The sequence below is a fragment of the Choloepus didactylus genome, chromosome 22 (assembly GCF_015220235.1).
Source record: "Choloepus didactylus isolate mChoDid1 chromosome 22, mChoDid1.pri, whole genome shotgun sequence".
In the NCBI taxonomy this organism is placed as follows: Eukaryota; Metazoa; Chordata; class Mammalia; order Pilosa; family Megalonychidae; genus Choloepus; species Choloepus didactylus.
Window position 1 is genome coordinate 2718135 of NC_051328.1, and position 20684 is coordinate 2738818.

Below are 20684 nucleotides of genomic sequence, written 5' to 3' on the forward strand. Positions count from 1 at the left end.
TCACTACTTTTCCAAAACACAGAATTAGATTTCCAAGTACCTGGGAAGACACACTCATGAAGGCAGACCTATTCACTACCAGGAAAGCCAAAACACTAAACATGTACTCCTGAACTAAAATTTCTCTTATCAGATACAGAAAAAATTAACCAAGTTGAATGTACCATACAAAAAAAATCTTGCTATCATGAATTCTTGTGTAAGGAGGACCATTTTATTTAAATCCAGAAGAATTGTAACAGAGATTTTGAATTACAAAGTTCCAGGCAGTTTTCCTAACAGAATAGCATGCATGGATAACGAGGGAGTTCTACCACACTTCCTAGTCAAGAATAAAGCATACAATAGCAAGTTTCCTGAGTTTAGAAGAGAGTTACAAATTCAGACAATTATTACTCATTGAACAAACAAAACAAAGATGGAACAAAGTTTAACAATTAAAGTCTAGGAGCTAACATGACTAAGAGAGAGGGTCTGATCAAGAATTCAGCTATCCATACTATTTAAATAAAATTCTTCCATCTCTAAAAAAATCTAGTGTTTCACTAAGATGGCTATCATAAAAAATGGAAAATATTATGGCCAACTGATTTTTGACAAGGTGCTCAGTACATTCAGTAGGGAAAGAATAGTCTCTTCAACAGATACTGCTGGAAAAACTGGAAATCCACATGCAAAAGAAGGAAAAGATGCGTACCTCACACCATATACAAAAATCAACTAAAAATCGATCAAGGACCTAAATATAAGAGCTAAAACTATAAAACTCTTAGAAGATAACGTAGGGGCAAATCTCCATGACCTGGGATTTGGCAATGGATTTTAGATATGATACCAAAAGCATGAGTAACAAAAGAAACAAGAGATAAATTTGATTTAATCAAAATTAAAGCCTTTTGTGCATAAAAGGAATTAGCAAGAAAATAAAAAAAGACAACTACAACATGCAACTAGGTGAGAGGATCTTGAAGACAGCATTTTGAGTGAAGTACACCAGAAACAAAAAGACAAACATTATAATGCTTCACTAATATGGACTAACTATAATGTGTAAAATCTGAGAATTGAATCTTAGAGCACAGGTTATCAGGGGAATGCTTATTGTAAAGGTCCTTAGATTGTAAACTCTTACAGCAATCACATCTATTCCTGAGTTGTAATGGTTATCTCCAAATTCTGAGATGCTGAGCTCTTTGTGTATAACCTGGTCGGTCTCTGGAACTTTGTGTATCTGTGTGACACCCAAGACTCAGAGCTAGAATTTGGCAGCTATGAATACCAGTATTACGTCATACAGCAATTATTTAAAAAAGCTGAAAAAGAGTTCAGACTTCAATTGGAGATATGAATAAAAAAGATGTGGTTGCAACTAAGGCAAATCAGGCCAAAGGGTAAGGGACAATACTTACTGTTATAAAACTTCAACTTCTGTGTAAGACCAAGGGAAGGGTTGTTTATTTGATGCAGGATCTATATTTTCTGTAGCACATTATATAGTTTAACTTGTACAGTCAGTTTATTCAAACACCATAATCACATGAAACTTTGAATGGGAAGTGAAATCTGGTAGGTCGGTACAAGCAAGGGTGAAATCCCAATACATCATAAAGTAACTTGGACAGAGAATAAAAACGTGTTTGCACGACCTCCTGAGGAACTGGGGAAAAATGTGGAAATACTAAACTTCCCCACAAGGGTTATTACTGGTGTTCTTGCAGGCACTGAGGACTACCAATTTGGTAGGCCAAGCCCTCAATCTTGGGCTTGCCCTTATGAAGACTGTTACTGCAAAGGAGAGGCTAAGCTTACTTATAATTGTGCCTAAGAGTCTCCCCCAGAGAACCTCTTTTGTTGCTGAAATGTGGCATCTCTGTCTCTAAGCCCAATAGGCAGCTAACTCCACTGCCCTCCACCTTATATGGGACATGATTTCCAGAAGTGTAAATCTCCCTGGCAATGATGGATGTGATTCCTGGGGATGAGCCTGGACCCAGCATCGTGGGATTGAGAAAACCTTCTCAACCAAAAGGGGGAAGCAAAATGAAACAAGATAAAGTTTCAGTGGTTGGGAGACTTCATACGGGGTCGAAAGGTCACACTGGAGGGTATTCTTAGGCACTACAGAGATATCCCTTTTTATTATTTAGTGTATTGGAATAGCTAGAAGGAAACACCTGAAACTGTTGAACTGCAACCCAGTAGCCTTGATTCTTGAATATGATTGTATAACTATGTAGCCTACACGGTGTGATTCTGTAGCTCACACTCCATTTTTCTAGTGTATGGATAGATGAGTAGAAAAATGGGGACAAAAATTAAATGAAAAACAGGGTTGGATGGGGGGATGGAATGTTTTGGGTGTTCTCTTACACTTTTTTTAATTCTTATTTTTATCTTTTTTTTGGAGCAATGAAAATGTTTAGGAATTGATTGTGGCGATGAATGCACAACTATATGATGGCACTGTGACAACTGATTGTACACTGTGGATGAGTGTATGGTATGTGAATATATTTCAATAAAACTGAATTTAAAAAAAAAAGACAACCTATAGGGAGAAAAATGTTTCAAACTATGTATTGATAAGTGCTTAAATGCAGAATATAAAAAGAACTCCTATAACTCAACAACAAAAAGACAAACAACCCAATTAAAAAAATGGGCAAAGGACTTGAATAGACCTTTCTCCAAAGAAGATATACAAATGCCCATTAAGTAAATGAAGAGATGCTCAACATCATTAGCCATTAGACAAATGCAAATCAAAACCACCATGAGATACCACTTCACAGCCATAAGGATAGCTACTATTTAAAAAATGGAAAATATATGTGAGCACAGATGCAGAGAAATTGGAACCCTAGTCCACTGTTGTTGGAACTATAAAATGGTACACCCACTGTGGAAAGAAATATGGTGCTTCCTCAAAAAATTAAATACAGAGTTACCATATGACCTGGCAATTCCACTTCTAGGTATATACCTGAAGAAAGGTAAAACAGGATCTCAAACAGATAGTTGTACACCAATGCTTATAGCAGCATTACTTATAATAGCCAAAGTTGGAAACAACCCAACTGTCCATCAACAAATGAATGGACAAACAAAAAAATGTGGTACATACACACGATGGAATATCATTTGGCACAAAGAAAGAAGTATGAGACAAGCTGCAACATGGAAGCACCTTGAAAATATGCTCAGTGAAATAAGCAAGGCACAGAACGACAAATGCTGAATGATAATACTTGTAACAGAGGACTAGAAATAGCAAATGTCAAAGACAGAAAACAGATTAGAGGTTATGGGGGGTGGGCTTGAAGGTGGGAAGGGAGAGTGTTTATTTAAAGGAAAAAAGATAAAAAAATTTAAAATAGCTGTAAAAACAAACAGAAAATGTTACCAACAATGTGTACAAACTGAAAGCTTTATGCATTGCTTGTGGGACTATAAGAGGTTGCAGCCATTGTGGGAAACAGTTTGGCAGGTCCTCAAAAAGTTCAACATAGATTTACCATTTGACCCGGCAATTCAATCCTTAGATATACATCCCAAAGAATTGAAAGCAGGTACTCAAACAGATACTTGTACACCAATATTAGTAGCAGCGTTATTCATAAAAGTCAAAATGTCCATTGGCAGACGAATGGATAAACAAAATACAGTATATACATACAACGGCATATTATTCAGTTGTAAAAGGGAAGGAAGTTCTGATAAATGTCACAACAGGGATGAACAGTATACTAAGTGAAATAAGCCAGACAAATGGACAATTATCATTTGATTCCATTTATATGAAATATTTTAAATATGAAAATCCATAGAGACAGAAAATAGATTCGAAGTTATAGGAGCTAAAGGAGGGAGAACTGACAGTTACTGCTGAATTGATAGAAAAAAATTTGTTTTTTGGAGTGTGAAAAAGTTTTAGTAATGGAAGGTGCTAATGGAAGCATAACATTGTAAATACAATTAATGCCACTGAATTGTACGTATAAAAATGGTTAAAATGGCACATTTTATGTTTTATATGTTACCACAGTTTAAAAAAAACAACCCAAAACAAAAAGGTGGAATCTGAGTCAGGGCTGTAGATGAGTTAATTGTATTGTGACAATATCAATTTCCTGTTTTTGCTAATGTACCACTACTGGCTATGTCAGATGCCACCATTTGGAGGAAGCTCAGTGATGGGTATATGGGACCTCTGAACTATTTTTGTAGCTTCTTGTGAGTCTATAATTCAAAATATAAAGTTCAATTAAAAAATAAATCTAATGAACCAATATTTAAATGGGGACCCATAAAGTTTATATCTCTAAATCCAAAGGGGATAATGGGGCTAAGTTTGATTTACATAGAAAGCAGATGCAGAGCAAATCAAAATTGTTGAACATATGCCCTTTTAAAAATATTTAAGGAAAAGGATTTCTAATGAGCTGGATTTTTTTCCAGTGATTTAAGCAATTAGTTCCATAGACACACAGCTCCTTTAGCAGGAATTGTACATTAAATAAATTATATGGTTTTAATCATATTTACTCACCCTCCTAATAGTATTTGTGGCTGGTCAGACTCATTCGTGATACCAAATACATCAGGAATTAAATCACCATTAAAACTGAAAAGAAAACATTGAAGACTTTAAGCAGTTATTTTATGAAGTTTTCACTTCTCATTTAGCTTTAAAAGAAAAGAAACTTTTGGAAGATGTGGTAGACATAACAACGTTCACCAATGTCTAGTTATAGTTAATGAAATGTGAGCACAAGTTACATGTTACTTCCAGGTCAAAGCATTTAATTTCTGTTACTAGACCCTCAAGCCCCACCTAAGGCTGCTGTGTCAACAAGAAGAACATGTATTTCAGATGATCCATCCATGAAGATGGAGGAATCTTTGACAAACTGACTCTGACTGATGGCCTATCCCTCACCCACAATGGACACGGAATGAAAATGAGAAACACATTTCTGTTGTGAGATTTGGAGGTTGTCTGTAACCTCTACATAATTTATCTGATCTTGAATGTCAGGAGAAATAATCCAAAAAATTAATTGCTAGCTGGTATAAAAATCCCTACTAACCATTGAATATTGTGATAACAATGAAAAAATACCCAGCTATGAATGAAATCAAGCTGAATGCCCTTAAGAAGATTAATCCATGAATTTATAGCTCAGACTTCTAATGGCCACTGACCTAGTGATGTAACTGTAAGAAAAGCAGCACTAGAAATAAGAATGTGGTCATACATTATTTTAATCCCAAGAATGATCTCTACTTTATTATCAAAGTATCCTATTAAGAAATTTGGATGAAATTTCTATAAGTCTATTTGAGGAAACAAATGATAATACTAATGGAGATTTGCAAAAAGGACAAAAATTTCTCCTTAATATGGAAATCTTTCCAAATGTTTGGAGGAACTCTTGTATCCTTTATATCTGTTAATCAAGCACTAGTAGTTTTTCCCCAAAACAATTATCTTAATTCATGAAAATCTGCATGGCTACAATCAACATGGATCCATAATGGATTCACACCAAGTAACTGAAACAAAACCACAAACTTTTTCTGAAATACTGAATTTCATCTTTCTCTTTCCTCTTATCATGATAAATAAATATCCCAACATCAAGAGTAGAGGTCCCAGATAACCTCTTTTGTTGTTCAGACGTGGCCTCTTTCTCTCAGCGAACTCTGCAAATAAACTCACTACCCTCCCCACTACATGGGACATGACTCCCAGGTGGTAAGTCTCCCTGGTAACGTGTTACATGACTCCCAGGGATGAGCTTGGCCCTGGCATTATGGGATTGAGAATGCCTTCTTGGCAAAAAGGGGAAAAAGAAATGTAACAAAATAAATTTTCAGAGACTAACATATCTCAAATAGAGTTGAGAGGTCACTCTGGAGGTATTATGCATTATATAGATGTTACTTTTTAGTTTCTAGTGTATTAGAATAGCTAGAAGGAAATACCTGAATCTGTTGAACTGTAATCCAGTAGACCTGATCCTTGGTGATAACTGTATAACTACATAACTTTTATCGTGTGACTGCGTGATAGTGAAAAGCTGGTGACTGACACTCCCTTTACCCAGTATATGGGCAGATGAGTAAGAACATAAAGATAAAATGCATATAGATATATATATAAAAGAGTTATGGAATGTTTTGGAGGTTCTTTTTATTTTTATCTTTATTTTGGAGTAATGAAAATGTTCTAAAATTGATTGTGGCAATGAAGGCACAACTATATGATGATATTGGGAGCCACTGATTTGAATGCACTATACGGGTGTGAATATATCTCAATAAATGACATCTAAAAAGAAAAAAGAAAAAAAAAAAGAGTAGAGGCCCCTATCACTTAAGGGAGAATGAAGTTAGCTTTAATACTACTTATCAATGTAGTTTTTATGTGAAAGATTTTATGTTTACAAGTTTAAATAACTCAAAGGGAAGCAAGCACACACTTACTCCATAATTAGTGGTTCATCCTGAAAGGTCCTGTTGAGTATGGTCATATTGTTAGGATCTGTAAAGAAAGAAAATAAATAAATTAGACACAGCATTTCATATTATTTTTTGGTAAGTACACTTGGGAGAAAACATTCTTTTATGGTTTTTAAGATTCGTCTCTAATTTATTCCAACTAGTACCACTAACCTGACACCATAAATCTAATTTAATTGGATTTGTAAAGGTAAACTGCTGGAAGGGTCCATTCTGTAGTAAAGACTGGCATTACATTAACTTTCTTTTGAGGCTTCAATCTGAAAATCCCTTACATAAGCCTTCTCTATACATAATTTAACACTAGAGAAACTGACAACTAACAAGATTTTGGTGTATACAAGTCAATATGTATAATACTACCTGACTCTGAATGTTCATGCTTATATACAAGTAACATCTTGCACATGGTAATCCATATTTAAATACTTATTGACTGAATGAGTATACAGTATTGAGATTATTGACTATATTCCCAAATATTGCAGAAAACACAATTCTATTTTCCCCTTTAAAATCTGACTCCATGAACCAAGTTATCCATTTAGGTATCATTAATTGTCCTTTCTGTTAAGACTTGAAGGTTTGTGGCTGGAAATGGTAGACTGGCTCTCAACCTCTACTTTAACCTTTTTGATACAGACTAGAAACAAAAAACAGCATTTCTCGATAGACTTGCACCTGAGATTCTGAATATAATTCATGTTTTGCTCGTCAAATACACTGTGAATTTCGGAAGGCAGAAGTGAGTGAAGGTTGTCTCAGTGTCTGATCACCAAATTTGTATCAAGAGATGGGTGGAAGGCACTCATGTAGCTGGTTAGTCATAGCAGGCACAGTGTCATTCTGGCAGCTGTTAGGCAGCTGGCCACACTCTCTGATAGTAAAAGTGGCAGCAGCTTCCTTGATGGTTTTGGGGATAGGTTGAGAAAGTTTACCCTGGAGTCTGTTCTTAGCCATTCCAATAAAGCCATTAAAACTCTGTAAAAATTATCTTTCTTCCCTAAGCTAACAAGAGTGTATTTTGTTCTCTGCATTTGATTATAGACTGGTTCTGGGTTGAAAAATAAAAATCAGAAAGTGAACTGTTGTAAAAATGTTTGTGTGTACAATTACTGACACTCAAAAACTATTTTTGAATAGATTCCAGGACAATGTCTTTGTCATATTTACCTAAAAATAAACAGGCATTCCCCACCCCACTCCCTCAAAATCTAATGATAAGTATTAAAAATTTTCCAAATAAATTCACCTAATGTTTGATTTTGTCCCCAGAAGATAACAGCTCCTAATTCATTGTTGACTTGATTTTTGGGAAGATACGTCAGAAGTACATCCATTTGTGAATCTCCATCATAATCCCCAGGAACTACACTGGTTATCAATGTACTGTGATTGCTGGGAGAAAAAAAAAAAAGCATTTGAAAATAGCCAGTTAAATTATAATAAAGATACTTCTATATTTCTACCATACAAAAGGTATTTTCAATGCAAAAGTTAAAAGTTCACAGAAGTGATTAATTTCATTCTCTTCTTTAGTATCTTATCATGTTTGATGTATGTAGAAGTCTTTGGTAGGGAGTGGGGAGTTCAGAATGAACACAGAGTAGTCTTAAAGAAACAAGATAAATCTGAAATATAGTAAGAGAAGGGTGGTTTTATGTCAAGTATTGGCTAATATAGTTCTTTTATTTAATTTCTTCATTAAAAATACCATGGCATTTGCATGGTGTTTACAACAGAGGCTCATTTGCTCAACTGCTGAAGCAGTAAGAGGTATCACTGTGACTTTGTTAGTTAAAATATAGTATTTTACATTATTCATAACATTTAATTTTGGATTTTAATTGTAGATTCTAAACTTACAGTGAAAATTAAATAATCATCTTATTTCTGAAAGCTGCGGAAGCTACTTGAAAAATAAGGTCTTTTATCCAAACCTAGTAATACCAAACTACTCAAACATACATATCAAATTTTATATGTTTAACCATAAAATGATTCCAAAGTTATTTATTAACTTTGAAAACTTAACAAAATATTCTGAAGTCTTGTCATAATGATGTTTGAGTATCTCAACCAAAAAATAGGTCTTAAATTCAAGTTATACTGAATTCCATTTAAAGCAAATTGCAAGTTAGCATGTTTGACTTGCAATTAGACTTATGGATCATTATTTTCTAAATGGCATCAAGAATCTAAAAGTACATATACATAGGTTTTACTTAAAGTGAAATAAGGAAAATACTGAAAGTGTTAAAGGTTAAAGCACAGAAAGCACAGCTTAAAAATATATATATAATTATAGCTTTATTATGATGCATCTACTTATTATGCCCTACTAAGCAGCACTTAATATCTATTGTCTCATTTAACCTTCACCACTGAAATTGTTATTCCCAATTAATGGACTAGATTCAGAGTAATTAAGTAGGTTCCAGAGTTAAATTGATTTCAAATGGAATAGCTGACCTTCAAATACAGCTGTGTTGGCTTCAAAAATTGATCATCATTACAGTAAAATATTTTTGGTGATGCCAGTTTCCTCAAAGAATTCCAATAATACTTTAACCTTTCTAAGGAAAATACCCTATCTTTAAAAATGGTGAGATAACATCCAGTAGGACGGCTATTATTAAAAAAAACCAAAACAGAAAACAGCAAGTGTTTGGTTAGTATGTGGAGCAAGTGGAACCCTTGTGAATTGCTGGTGGGAATATAAAATGGGGCAGCATTGTGGAAAAGTTTGGCAGTTCCTCAAAATGTAAAACACAGAATGATCCAGTAATTCTACCCTTTATATATCTCAAAGAATCGAAAGCAGGGACCCAAACAGATACTTGCACACCGATGTTCACAGCAACATTATTCACAACAGCTGACAGGTAGGAACAACCCAACTGTCCACGAACAGATGAGTGAATAAACAAAATGGGGCATATCCACACAATGGAATATTATGCAGCCATAAAAAAGAAATGAAATTCTGACACATACTACAACATGAACAAACCTTGAAAACATGCTAAGTGAAATATGCCAGTAACAAAATGACAAATATTGTATTATTCCACTTATAAGAAATATCCAAAATAAATAAATTTGGAGAGACAGAGTAGATCAGCATTTACCAGGGGCTAGGTGGAGGAGAAATGGCAGTTATTGCTTTATGGTTTTGGAGTTTCTGTTTGGGATCATGAAAAAGTTCTGCAAATAGTGATGATGGTTACATATCATTGTGAAAGTACTTAATGTCACTGAATTGTGTGCTTAAAAATGGTAAATTTTAAGTTATTTATATTTTTCCACCATAAAAAAAAAGAGAAAAAAGATGCACTATACTAACCACACATGCTACTATGTAGCAAACTGTAACTAGTGTGTGTGTGTGTGATGGTGTGTGTGTGTCCCCTACAGGCAGTGAAATCTGCCCAAATACATCTAGGATTGGTGCAATATATACCCTGAAATAGATGGAAGGATATTACAAAAGGATTAGATGGCAATTTAACCAATTGCCTAGTTTCTTCATGGTTGTAAAAATAAGAAGATTTTAAAGATGTCAGATTGACACACACATTTATCTCTTTTTCCTTCAAAGAAAATGATATGGATTAAAAAAAAAAAAAAAAGTAAACCATCAAGGACAAAGAGATCACAAAAAGAGACAGTAGATACAAGCATGCTAATGGATTTAGTAGGGCAAGGAAATTATAAGCTAAAGTGTCCAGAAAAAAAGGGTCAAGAAGGTTTGCTTTCTCCTGAGGAATCCCTGAGAGGATCAGATTTGGAGTCATCAAAAATAGGGAAGACGAGAGTGAGACACAGAGCACAAAGCAGGTTTAATTAAGTCTGTATTCTGAAAAGCAGTCCCATCTCCTATAGGCTCACTAAGGAAGAACAAAGAGATTTATTTTCTGGAGAGTGTCAGGCATTGAGGATTTAAGTTACAGCACAGAGTTAATGGAAAGTCTATAAAATGAACAGTTTGACCCTTGCCCCGACCCTATTCCTAGAATGCCAGCCAGCCAGCCAATAATATACCTAGGGGGCAAGAAACGTAGAGAGGTCCCATCCATGCAATGAGCTCTTTAGTAACTTACTCTTTTTTTTTATTAAATTTAGTTTTATTGAAATACATTCACACACCACACACTCATCCATGGTATACAATCCACTGTAGTGACTTACTCTTAACTATCAATAGACACTTGCCTTTTGAAGAAAATTATGAATATTGGAGAGAGATAAAACAAATAGTAATCAACCTGATGAAAACAGAGGTAATGGAGGCAACTCAAGAAAACTTCGAGACTATTCTTGGATAGATAAGAGAAGAAAGTATGATCATGGGATGATGTGGATGTTCTTTTTTACTTTTCTATATATACATAATGGTACTATGAACAGTTGATTGTATACCATGGATGACTGTATGGTATGTGAATCTATCACAATAAAATGAATTTAATTAAAAAAAAAGAACACTACTAATGGAAGATGGTGGAGATGGCAGTACAACACTGTAAAAGTAATTAAAGCCACTGAATTGTACAATTAAAAATGGTTAAAATGACAAATTTTATATCTTGCTATATACATATGTAATCCCTTAAAAAAAAAAAAAAAAGACCAGCATGCTAAGAGAAAAGAACAATAAGAGAACAAAGAAAAGCTCTTGGAAACTAAAAATATGACAGATGATATAAAATATTCAATAGAAGACTTCAAAGGCAAAACAAAAAAAACAAAAAAACAACAGATAAATAAAAGAAGAAAGGATGAAGCCAGGCAGTCTAATAACCAAGCAACAGGAATTCATAATAAAGAGAGTACCACCAAAATAAGATGAAAGAAATAATATAAAAACATTTTACAGACCCCAAAGATAAAAACCCACAGCTTTAAAGGGCCCACCAAATGACAGGATAATGAATGGAAAGTAATCCACACCAAGGCACATTATAATATTTCATAACAAAAGACTTAAAGAAGAGACTCTAATACTTTCAAAATCAAAAATAAATTAAGCCATATTCAAAGGGCTAGGAGAAAGAATGGCATTGGGTTTTTCAACAGCAATCCAGAAAGTCAAAAGACCATAAGTCAACCAAACTGAAAAAAGTCAGTGAGTACAAAATGTTTTTGGACATGTGAGGACTTATCATGCATCCTTTCTCATGAATTTCTTGAAGGATGCACTCCAGTGAAATGAAGGAGGAAATGAAGAAATAAGGTGACACAGGAAGTAAGAAACAGGGGATTAGGAAAGACACAAGAAACAGGGACCAAGCAAAGAACAGAAAAGTGAAACTCCTCAAATAATAACTTGGAAGAAGGCCTAAAAGTGAATCCAGATCCGGTAGTAGTGTGCAGATGATCCACTGGGGAAAACAAAAATGCATGACAGGTACATAGCAGATATGTTGAAACATTTGCAAAGAAATTAAGGATATGTACAAGAAAACTATGCAATTTATTTTTTAAAAAGCAACCATTCATTCTAGGGAGGAAAAACCGTATGAGAAATAAAATATTGTACACTAAATGGGTCTGAAGTACACAGAATTTACATGGCCAAAATGTAAACAATGATTATTATTTTAACTAAAGATTATGATGTAACTATATTGGGATGATGAAGATGCTAAATCCTTCCCTATGCTGACAAAAAAAATCAAGAGATAAAGATTTTAAAAATAACTCAAAGAAATTAAAGAATATTTATTTAAAAATAAGGAAATAAACGCCAGAAGAAAGAGTTAAACATTTTAAAGTTCGTTGCATATGAGAAAGAAATAGGGGAGGGGGGCAGTCAGAAAAGGATGAAGGATAGTTATTTTTACTTTGAAAAATATTTTTAGGAAAATAAAACCAAAAGTTTCTAAATTTGTAAAATATATAAAACAGTCAACATTGCATTAATTAATTGGAATCTTTTTTAAACCATCAGAACCCAAGCCCTTTATATCCTCTTTCTTTAACTTCTTATCTTCTAAGAAAAACCACTTCTATGCAGTTAGTTTATTTCTTGTATGTAACATTTATCAATTTTTGTTCCTTCTCCACTCCAAGCATGCTGACATCCAGTAACCACATAAATTTCTCAAAGGGAATACCTTTCTATTTATCCATTTATAACTCTCAATGTTCTAGTCAAACCAATTTTTTTTTTTTTTTTTTTTTTTTTACATCTATCCATGTTTAAAGTATTGTAGAGTCCAGGCACTCATCACTCACCACCCACCCCGTATAAGGACTTTAATAATAGCATTACAAGCAGTCTCTCATCTTAACCCACACAAATTCATTTTGCACATAACAAGTAAATTAACCTAAAATACCATTTTCATTATTTCTGCTTTGCACAAGAACCTGTACTGATTCCCCACTGCCCATGGGATCAAGTTCAAACTCTCTAACATTTATGAAGGTCTTTAGTCTGCCTTGATCTCCTCTTCCTAGCTCATAACTCTACAAAGTGTACCCTCACTTTTGCCAGCCATATCTTCTGGCCTTCTCTTCACAACATGTTTTTTCTACTGCCATCCCTTGCAAATGCTGTGTCCCCAAACTTGAATTCTCCCACCTAAATTTTACTCACCCTAAAGTCAAGCTCAAGTCCCATCACTCCAGTGGAAGCTGCCACTCTAGCCTGCACTGACCCATCTCTTTCTCCTTCAGCTCTGACAGTAATAAATGCTGCATTCTATAGCTTTAAAATAGTATTGGCTCATTATCACTTAGGGTCACTGTTTCAAGCATTGTCAGTCATATAAAAGAACTCAAATAAGAGCAACATTTTAAAAATTGAGATAATGTCAAAATCCTGATCTGAATTCCTTCAAAATCAACCTTAAATCAGCCAATAAACAAAAAAGTTGGAACCAAGGTCATTCACCTATTCTCCATTGTGCACCAATACTTTCTGCCCAATACATGGCTGACATGATGAACCTCTCGTGAGTGATCTACTCCCACAGGCACACTTGGGGTGAAAGACAACTCCCAACACATTCTAGAAAGCATACTAGACTATAAGGGAATAACAGGTGTTTTTGTAAAAACAGCCCTGAATCCATTCAAATTTATTTATTTTTTTAAAAGTAAATGATTTCACAACTTTGGTACTTATACTATTTTTCCTAACAAATTACTTGCCACTCCCACCTCATTATTAGTGGTCTTGTGCCATGATACCACAGTTGAGTAATACCAATTTCAAAGGCAATCCAACAAGCTACTACATAACCATCATTACACAAACAACTAATATTTTGCAGAAACAAATACATTTGCACTTACCTCAAGCTCAGATTTACTTTGGGTTTAAAATAGGGTGCGTTCTGGTCCGCCAAAAAGATGATTAAATCATTTCCTAAAAGAAGTGAATAATATAACATTAAAAAAACGTTTCCTGGTAAGAAATCCAATCAGTAGTTACAAGCAGCTTTTCAGGTACTGTTCTAAATGAGGAAACTTTCATTCTACACCAGTTAATCTAGAACAGTCCTACTAGTCTAATGGAATGGGGATTCTTAATAGCATATCACAAGTTCAGTGTTCAAGGCAGCAGAGAAATAGGCAAGAAAAGCATGGAAAAACTTGGTTGATCAAGACAAACTGAAACTAATGGCTTCTTCAAGTAGTCACACTGGCTGATTTAAAAGAACAATACAGCAACATGCTTTTTTAGCTGTATGACAAGTCTTGCCTTCCTCAAACTTAACAATACAGCCTCATTTAAAACTGATTGGTTCATTACACAGATGCAATACACCAAGGATACGGTAATTTCCACTGCAGGTTTCTGACTACTAACAAGGACATTATTATTTAAGCAGGTAATGCTGATTCCTCCAAGAGTTCTCCTCCTATGGAGCCAATCCCAGGTTGATGCATTTTTGGAGCTCAATGAACACTCACTGGGACAGACTGTTGAAACTGTTTAAACAGTTTAGGCCGTCATTAAAGAGCAGAGTTTCAGTGTCCAGTTTGGGTGAAGTAGTCACAGGTTTTGCAGTATGCATACCTGCAATGGCATGAGTCATATGAAGGCAGGAAAAAATGTCTAGGGTCTACAGAAACTTTGAGTTCCTAGCAAGAAGTCTGGTTCAAGATCCTGCCCAATCAGGCTCTGTGTCAATTCTTACTGCCTTCTTTCCTGGTCTTGACCTTAAGAAGCACTTGCTTTTGTGGATACTCAAGAACGCTAAGACCCGCTAATGTCACTGTCATCAACAAGATCCATAAAAGTTTGCTTAGTGATCAGTTAAAGCAAAGAACTTCCAAGAACCACCACCTGGCAAAGAAAAAAAAAAAAAGAGGGATATGGAAGACTAGAGGGTTGACTAAGCTGAGGAGAGTCAGGTGCACCCAAAAGACTAAGCAGCTCAGAAGGAAAAACAGTGCAGTATGGGAATGTTCCCCCAAGGAGGCACAGAGGCTTATCAATGGTCCTTGCAAAATCCCTGTGTGAGCGGTGGAGTATTTAGGGCCTTGGGAGGACACAGCGGCTTCAGAGAAAGTGGGGATCCTGATAAAGGGAGGGAAAGGTGTATTAGGTAAGTAGAGAGGCATGGAGAAATCTCCTTTAAGAAAGAAACTGTACAGTTGCATCTTTTCCTGTTCATCAAAAGGGAAGATGGGTTGGGGGAAGTACAATAGAAGGGAAAGTAGGGGCCTTAAGCGTGAACATACTGGCAAGCTACAAAGAGTCCTGGGAATCAGGAAGGACTTTGGAAGACAGGTGATTCAATGAGGAGGGTGGAGTGAGCGGAGGCCGCGGGCTTCTCAGGAAAAATACTGGGGTGTTGCCAGGGCTTCTGGGTGTAGGTTAACCTGGTGGGGTGATGCTGATCAAGCCTAAGGGTTGGAAAAGATGAAGAAAAGCGGTAAGGTGTAAAGGATGCTGAAGATAAGAGAAAGAGACAGAGATGGAAGAGAAGAGGCTGGAAAATGCAACAGAACCGACAATCGGGGCAAGGGCTGTGGGGTACACCAGGGCGGGGCACAGGACGGCAGAGAGAGGGAGGGCCCGACAAGCACTGACTTTCCCGCAGGACGAAGAGGTCCGTCTGCTTGTCGGAGTTCAGGTCCCCGAAGGCCGCCAGGGTGCCCCAGGCCTCGGCTCCAAAGAGCTCGGCCGTGACGTTGTGCAGAGCCTGCGCCGGGACTGGCCCGACTCCCAGCAGCACGAGCCCCCAGAGCAGCGGCGCCAGCAGCACCCAGGTAGTCGGCAGCCGGCCCGCCGCCGCCATGGCAGCCCTCGGCCCCCGCCCGCCGGCCCAGCGCCGCGCTTGACGGCCGCCGTAAAGCACCGCGCCGCCAGTCGAGACACAGCGCGCAGTCCCGAAGCGCGGGGGAGCCCCTGCTGGCCCCCCTCTCTCTCAACCCCTAGGTGGCCCCTCGGACGCTCGGGAAGCCGCGCAGCCGAGGGGAAGCTCGTCCTCGCGTTCACTTCCGGCCGGCGTGCCTCCCGACAGCGTCGCGCGGGGGGCGGAGCTGACAGGCGGCCCGGGGGCGGAGGAGGCGGCCTGGCGCCATGGCTGGGGCGGCGGGAGTCTCGGCCGAAGTGAGCTGGAAGGTCTTGGAGCGAAGAGCCCGGACCAAGCGCTCAGGTTTGGCTGACCGTGGGTGGTAGTCCTCCCCCATTGCCTAGGGCGGGAGGCAGGCAGGGGTGCTGGAAGTGAAGCTGTGTCGTGCCCTACGTCTTTCCCTTCGGAAAACAGGCGACGGCGCCGTCCTTCCCCTAACGTCTTCTCTCCCACCTTCACAAAGTAGGTGGCGGCCTCAGCTCTACCTGGTGTGTGCTCTTTCCTCAAAGTCGAGGGCGATCCCGACTTCGCCCTGAGTTTTTCCACAGAAATCAGGCGGCGGCCACATTCCTGAAGAAGGAAATGTGATCTTTTTATATGTGTCCCTGTGTTCCTCCGCAAAAATAGGATAGTTTCATTCTTACGCATGATTGCCACCTGGCCCTAGAAAACAGGCTGCTCCTCGTTGCCTTATTTTATATTTTACATTTCCCACAAGTTCAGTTCTGAGCCCTAGCCAAGTATCTTTGTGGCAGAGTTTGAGGGGGATTGTTCCTTGGGCCACGAACGGAGTCACTTAGAGCATAACTGGATCTCGGAAGGAAGGTGGTCCCAGGACGCGTAGTTTCTAGTTGTGGCTCCCAAGCCCCAGCCCTTGGAGATCAGAAGACATCGCTCAGGCTGTTGTAACAGTTCAAGTGTCCTGAACTGACTTGTTCAAATTGCAAAGTCATGACTTTGAAGTTAGTATTTGTGGCTGATATATCCTCTGACAGCTGGTATTGGAAACGTCCTTTATTCCTGGCTGGCTGGAAATAAATTTAAGCTAGAAGTATGCAAATAAAAAGAAAAGGTGGTGGAATGCCTAGTCTGAAATTAAGAACTTCTTCCTTTTAAGAGATTGACTATACTGTTTATCAGTGTTTGTCAATATCAGTTCTGGTATTAATCTAAGAAAATTAAAATTAACTCTGCAGCTGTGTGAATCTATTTTTTCTTTTCCTCAGCTAATATGATCCCCTTATGTTTGGGTTTTTTTTCCCCATCTATGAAGTTCTTAATTGTCTATTGCCCTATTTCCTTTTTTTTAATTTGGAGAAGGAATCAAATTTGATAAATCATGCAGGAGAAATTTACACAATCTTTGTTGCCAATTTCATTGTTTTTAAACCTTAAAAAAAAAAGTTCTGCATTTATTTACGTAACATTATAGTAGAAATCACCAACAGCGTCTCAGAGAAGTTTCCAAAAGTGGTCTTAGGACTTTTAGAGTCAGAACAGTTGCTTCGAATAGTCACATGTATTTTTGTTTTCATCTTTTTCTTGAATTTTCTGTGTCATATACAAATATTGAGTTGACCACTAACAATGTGTGGTTGTCTGGGCTATAAAGAGTATTAATGTATTGATTAAATCTGGATCAAGAAGAGTAACCAGAGTTTCTTACAGGGAATTGAGTCTGCTCTCAACATATTTTTTCAGCATTTCTCTTTTTCTTTAAATAGTAAATAGGATTTATTTTCTCCTCCTAGCTTTGAAAACCTTGTTTTTTTTCCACTGAGAAAAAAAAAAATCTGAATTTTAACTGTTGTTGAATGCAATCACTTCAATCTAGTTTCATGTGAAAAGTACACTGCATAGTATCAATGTTGGATGTTACTATATGTTTACATTATAGTAAAAAGAGCTACCAACTAAAGTCATTCCTCTAAATTAACAGTGATATTTGAGGTTTTAGATTCTTCTGATAACTGTGAAGTATAGACTAAAGTTTCTTCAGTCAGTCATTTCCTTTCTATGTCATTAAAAAATCAACTTGATTCTGTTTATTACTTTTAGAAGAAATATAAACAGAGCTTTGTTTGAAACTTCGACTAACCTGTCTCTTGTGTAGACTCCACTGAAGAGTTCTGAGCATTGTTACATAGTAGAATAATCACTTCACTGCGTAACAGAGGATGCTACTCCTATGTAACATTCAGTAAATATTTGTTTCCTGCCTCATCCATATAAACAAATGTGATTTATCAAAGCAAAGAAAATCAAACTTTCAAATCATGTAAGAGAAAATAAAATTATAGTAAATCTCAGTTATTGCCTTTGTTGTGCATTGCGTCATGTTAATACTGCTCACACTGCTTTCTATTAATCTAATGCTGATTGCCTCTAACCTTCACTAAACATTTTTGAAAATTGCTGTAGTTTAGCCTGGAACGCTTATGATTAGAGTCAACAATTTGAAATGGCCAACTCACCTGATGCAGTCGCCTGCTCTCCACCTGCTTTCTTAAGGTCTGGTAAGTGTGTAGACCCAAAAGGGTCACTTGGTATTTTTATATACCTCTGTTTCGGAAGGTTGATATCCCCATATGATATCATTTAGGTTTTGTTTCCTCTTTGGTTGCCCAGAACCTGAGCATTATTTCCACTATTGTTAGGATTAATTTGTATTGTATTTCAAATGTAGTCTGTCGTGGTGGTATGAGGCAGGGCGTAGGAGGGACCCAAAGTGAAGTCCCTGCCCTGATACTTGCCAGCTGTCTGGGAGCCTCAGTTGTCAATTGAGTGTGGAAGTCATCTTCTTAAACCATTTTTTACTTCTTTCAGAACGGAATTAACTTGTAAATTAGGAATGTTTGGTCAGTGCCCCATGTATTTTATTTACTTTTCCTCTACTCCCTAAGAAGTAGGTATCATAAACATTTTCACAGACTGGAAATGGAAAGTCACAGAGGTGAAGCGATTTGCCCTAAGCCGTGCGACTATTATATCTCAGTGCATGTGCTCTGTGCTCCATCCCGTGTGAAGGCTGGAGGAGACCTTGGTGCAGTAGCTCTTAGCCTGTTGGAGTTAGTGAGCTCTTTGAAAGTGAATGATGACTCCCCAGATTAGTGCACAGGATTTTGAAAACAATTTTGGGGTGATTCATGGATTCAAGATCGACCATGTGTGAGCTTCTGTTAGAACTCAGGCCTCTGAATGCATTCATCTCAACTTTACAGAAGAAATGGCCTTTGTTAAATGGTCACAGAGCTAAACTTAAGCCCAAAGTCTCTAGGACCCTGTCCTGTAGGCTTTGGTGTACCTTGGGTCACTCAAAACCTGTTAGGTGAGACTAGTCTGGAAGTTTATTGGCAAGTTGCTGCATTTTCTCTAATGTACCTGAAGCAGAATTTTCAGCCTTGTGACCTATTAACAGATACATGTGAGATGAGCCAACCTGAAGAGTGAAAACTCTTTTTGGTCTCACCATAGCCATTCAGAAGTGGGTTCCCTTTATTTCCACATATTGTCTGTCTTGGCAAGATGGAGGAGGAAAATCGCTAGGAAAAGAAATAGAAAATACCTTAGGAAAGAATAACAGTCAAACAGTAGAAAACAAATGTTATACTTTAAGGAACAAAAATGATCCTTGTCTTTATTTGTCACCTGTGAAATGACAAAATACCATATTATATGTAGCAATGTCATGTGATTCTGATTTAATTTTTGAATTAAAAGAATAGGAGAACATATATGTCTTTGGACTGTTTTCTTTCTTTTTAAGTCTCAGGCTCTATTTCCATCTTGACTTTCCTAAGAAAGGCTTAGTCACTTTTCAGCATTAGCAAAGTCATTCAGTGGCACCAAGTAAATAGAATGCTAAAGGTATGCTTTTATGCATCAATAGTCCTGAAAAATTCAAAACCCAGGAATTGTTCTTTATCATTAAATAATGTTTTTGAAGGCAAATGCTTGTAGCTTTTCCAGTACCATATTTTTAGATTGAAATAGAAGGCATCAAGAAACGAAGCAGAAAATATCAAACTTCCACTGTTTTAAAGAGTGATTCCTTAGAAATCATTTTCAATATTTGAGTAAGTAGTAAGTTAGCAGAGTGGTTTGCATTTATAGTTTATTTACTGCATTTATCTCAGAAATGATTTGTTTTCCCCAGTTGTAGTTGTGCGACAGTGTTTCATTGCATGATTTCATTTAGCAGTCATTTTGAAGCATGTCCTGGGTTCACAGCTAAGCTTTTCACTGGTACTTTTGACTGGAAACCATCCAATAATGCCAAAAATAAAAGCCAGTATCTTGATTTTGGAAAACTAGTTTCCTATGTACCTGAATTGTAGCATGCATTTTAAGCTTCCTTATTCCTCCTGAATATCTGCTTTGCTGTCTATTTTTTTCTTTGTTTCTATTCTTTCTTGAATTTAGTGTGACTCCTGCACTTATTTCTACCTTTGCATGCTTGAGTTGTATTCTGACTGCTACTGTGTCAGTCTCTGCTGTGGGTAAATGTAATTTATTTTGACTGCTAAAATCCAAAGAGAGATCTAGATATCCAGGGGTTTTTTGTTTGTTTGTTTTTTAAAGAACCTTGGAGTAAAATGTCTAAGAAACTGAATGTAATTGAACAACCAAAATAAGTTAAATAATTAGTAGGGAAGGGTTATATCATCCTGTACATTAGATTGTTTTATTTCTCGTGTGACCACTACAGTTACATAGTATATTAGGTTAGCAGAGTTGGTCGTCTTTTAACTGTTACATTGGCATTGCAGTTCCATTATTTGTAGGAATAGTTACCATATAATGTGATGAGGTAAGAAATGTCGCAGCATTTTTGCTTCTATT

At 36.9% G+C, this 20684-nt stretch overlaps 2 protein-coding genes across 8 annotated transcripts in view; one reads left to right on the forward strand and one right to left on the reverse strand.

Moving 5' to 3' along the window:
- The window catches only part of ITFG1 (integrin alpha FG-GAP repeat containing 1), a 336928-nt gene extending 321049 nt beyond the window's left edge, over positions 1-15879 (reverse strand). Inside the window, exons 1-5 of the mRNA XM_037815500.1 lie at positions 15578-15879; positions 13831-13903; positions 7778-7923; positions 6490-6547; positions 4550-4624 (exon numbers count right to left, since the gene is read on the reverse strand). Coding sequence (XP_037671428.1) covers positions 4550-4624; positions 6490-6547; positions 7778-7923; positions 13831-13903; positions 15578-15785 — 560 coding nt within the window. The 5' untranslated portion in view covers positions 15786-15879. The remainder of the gene's footprint in view (positions 1-4549; positions 4625-6489; positions 6548-7777; positions 7924-13830; positions 13904-15577) is intronic.
- A 123-nt stretch (positions 15880-16002) lies between these two features.
- PHKB (phosphorylase kinase regulatory subunit beta) overlaps positions 16003-20684 on the forward strand; it is a 276301-nt gene continuing 271619 nt past the window's right edge. For 2 of the 7 annotated variants that reach the window (XM_037815491.1, XM_037815492.1), the window contains exon 1: positions 16070-16145. In XM_037815491.1, coding sequence (XP_037671419.1) covers positions 16070-16145 — 76 coding nt within the window. Of the gene's footprint in view, positions 16305-17174; positions 18359-20684 lie in introns of those variants that run through there. The other 5 variants (XM_037815495.1, XM_037815494.1, XM_037815496.1 and 2 more) reach the window with 5 other exon arrangements.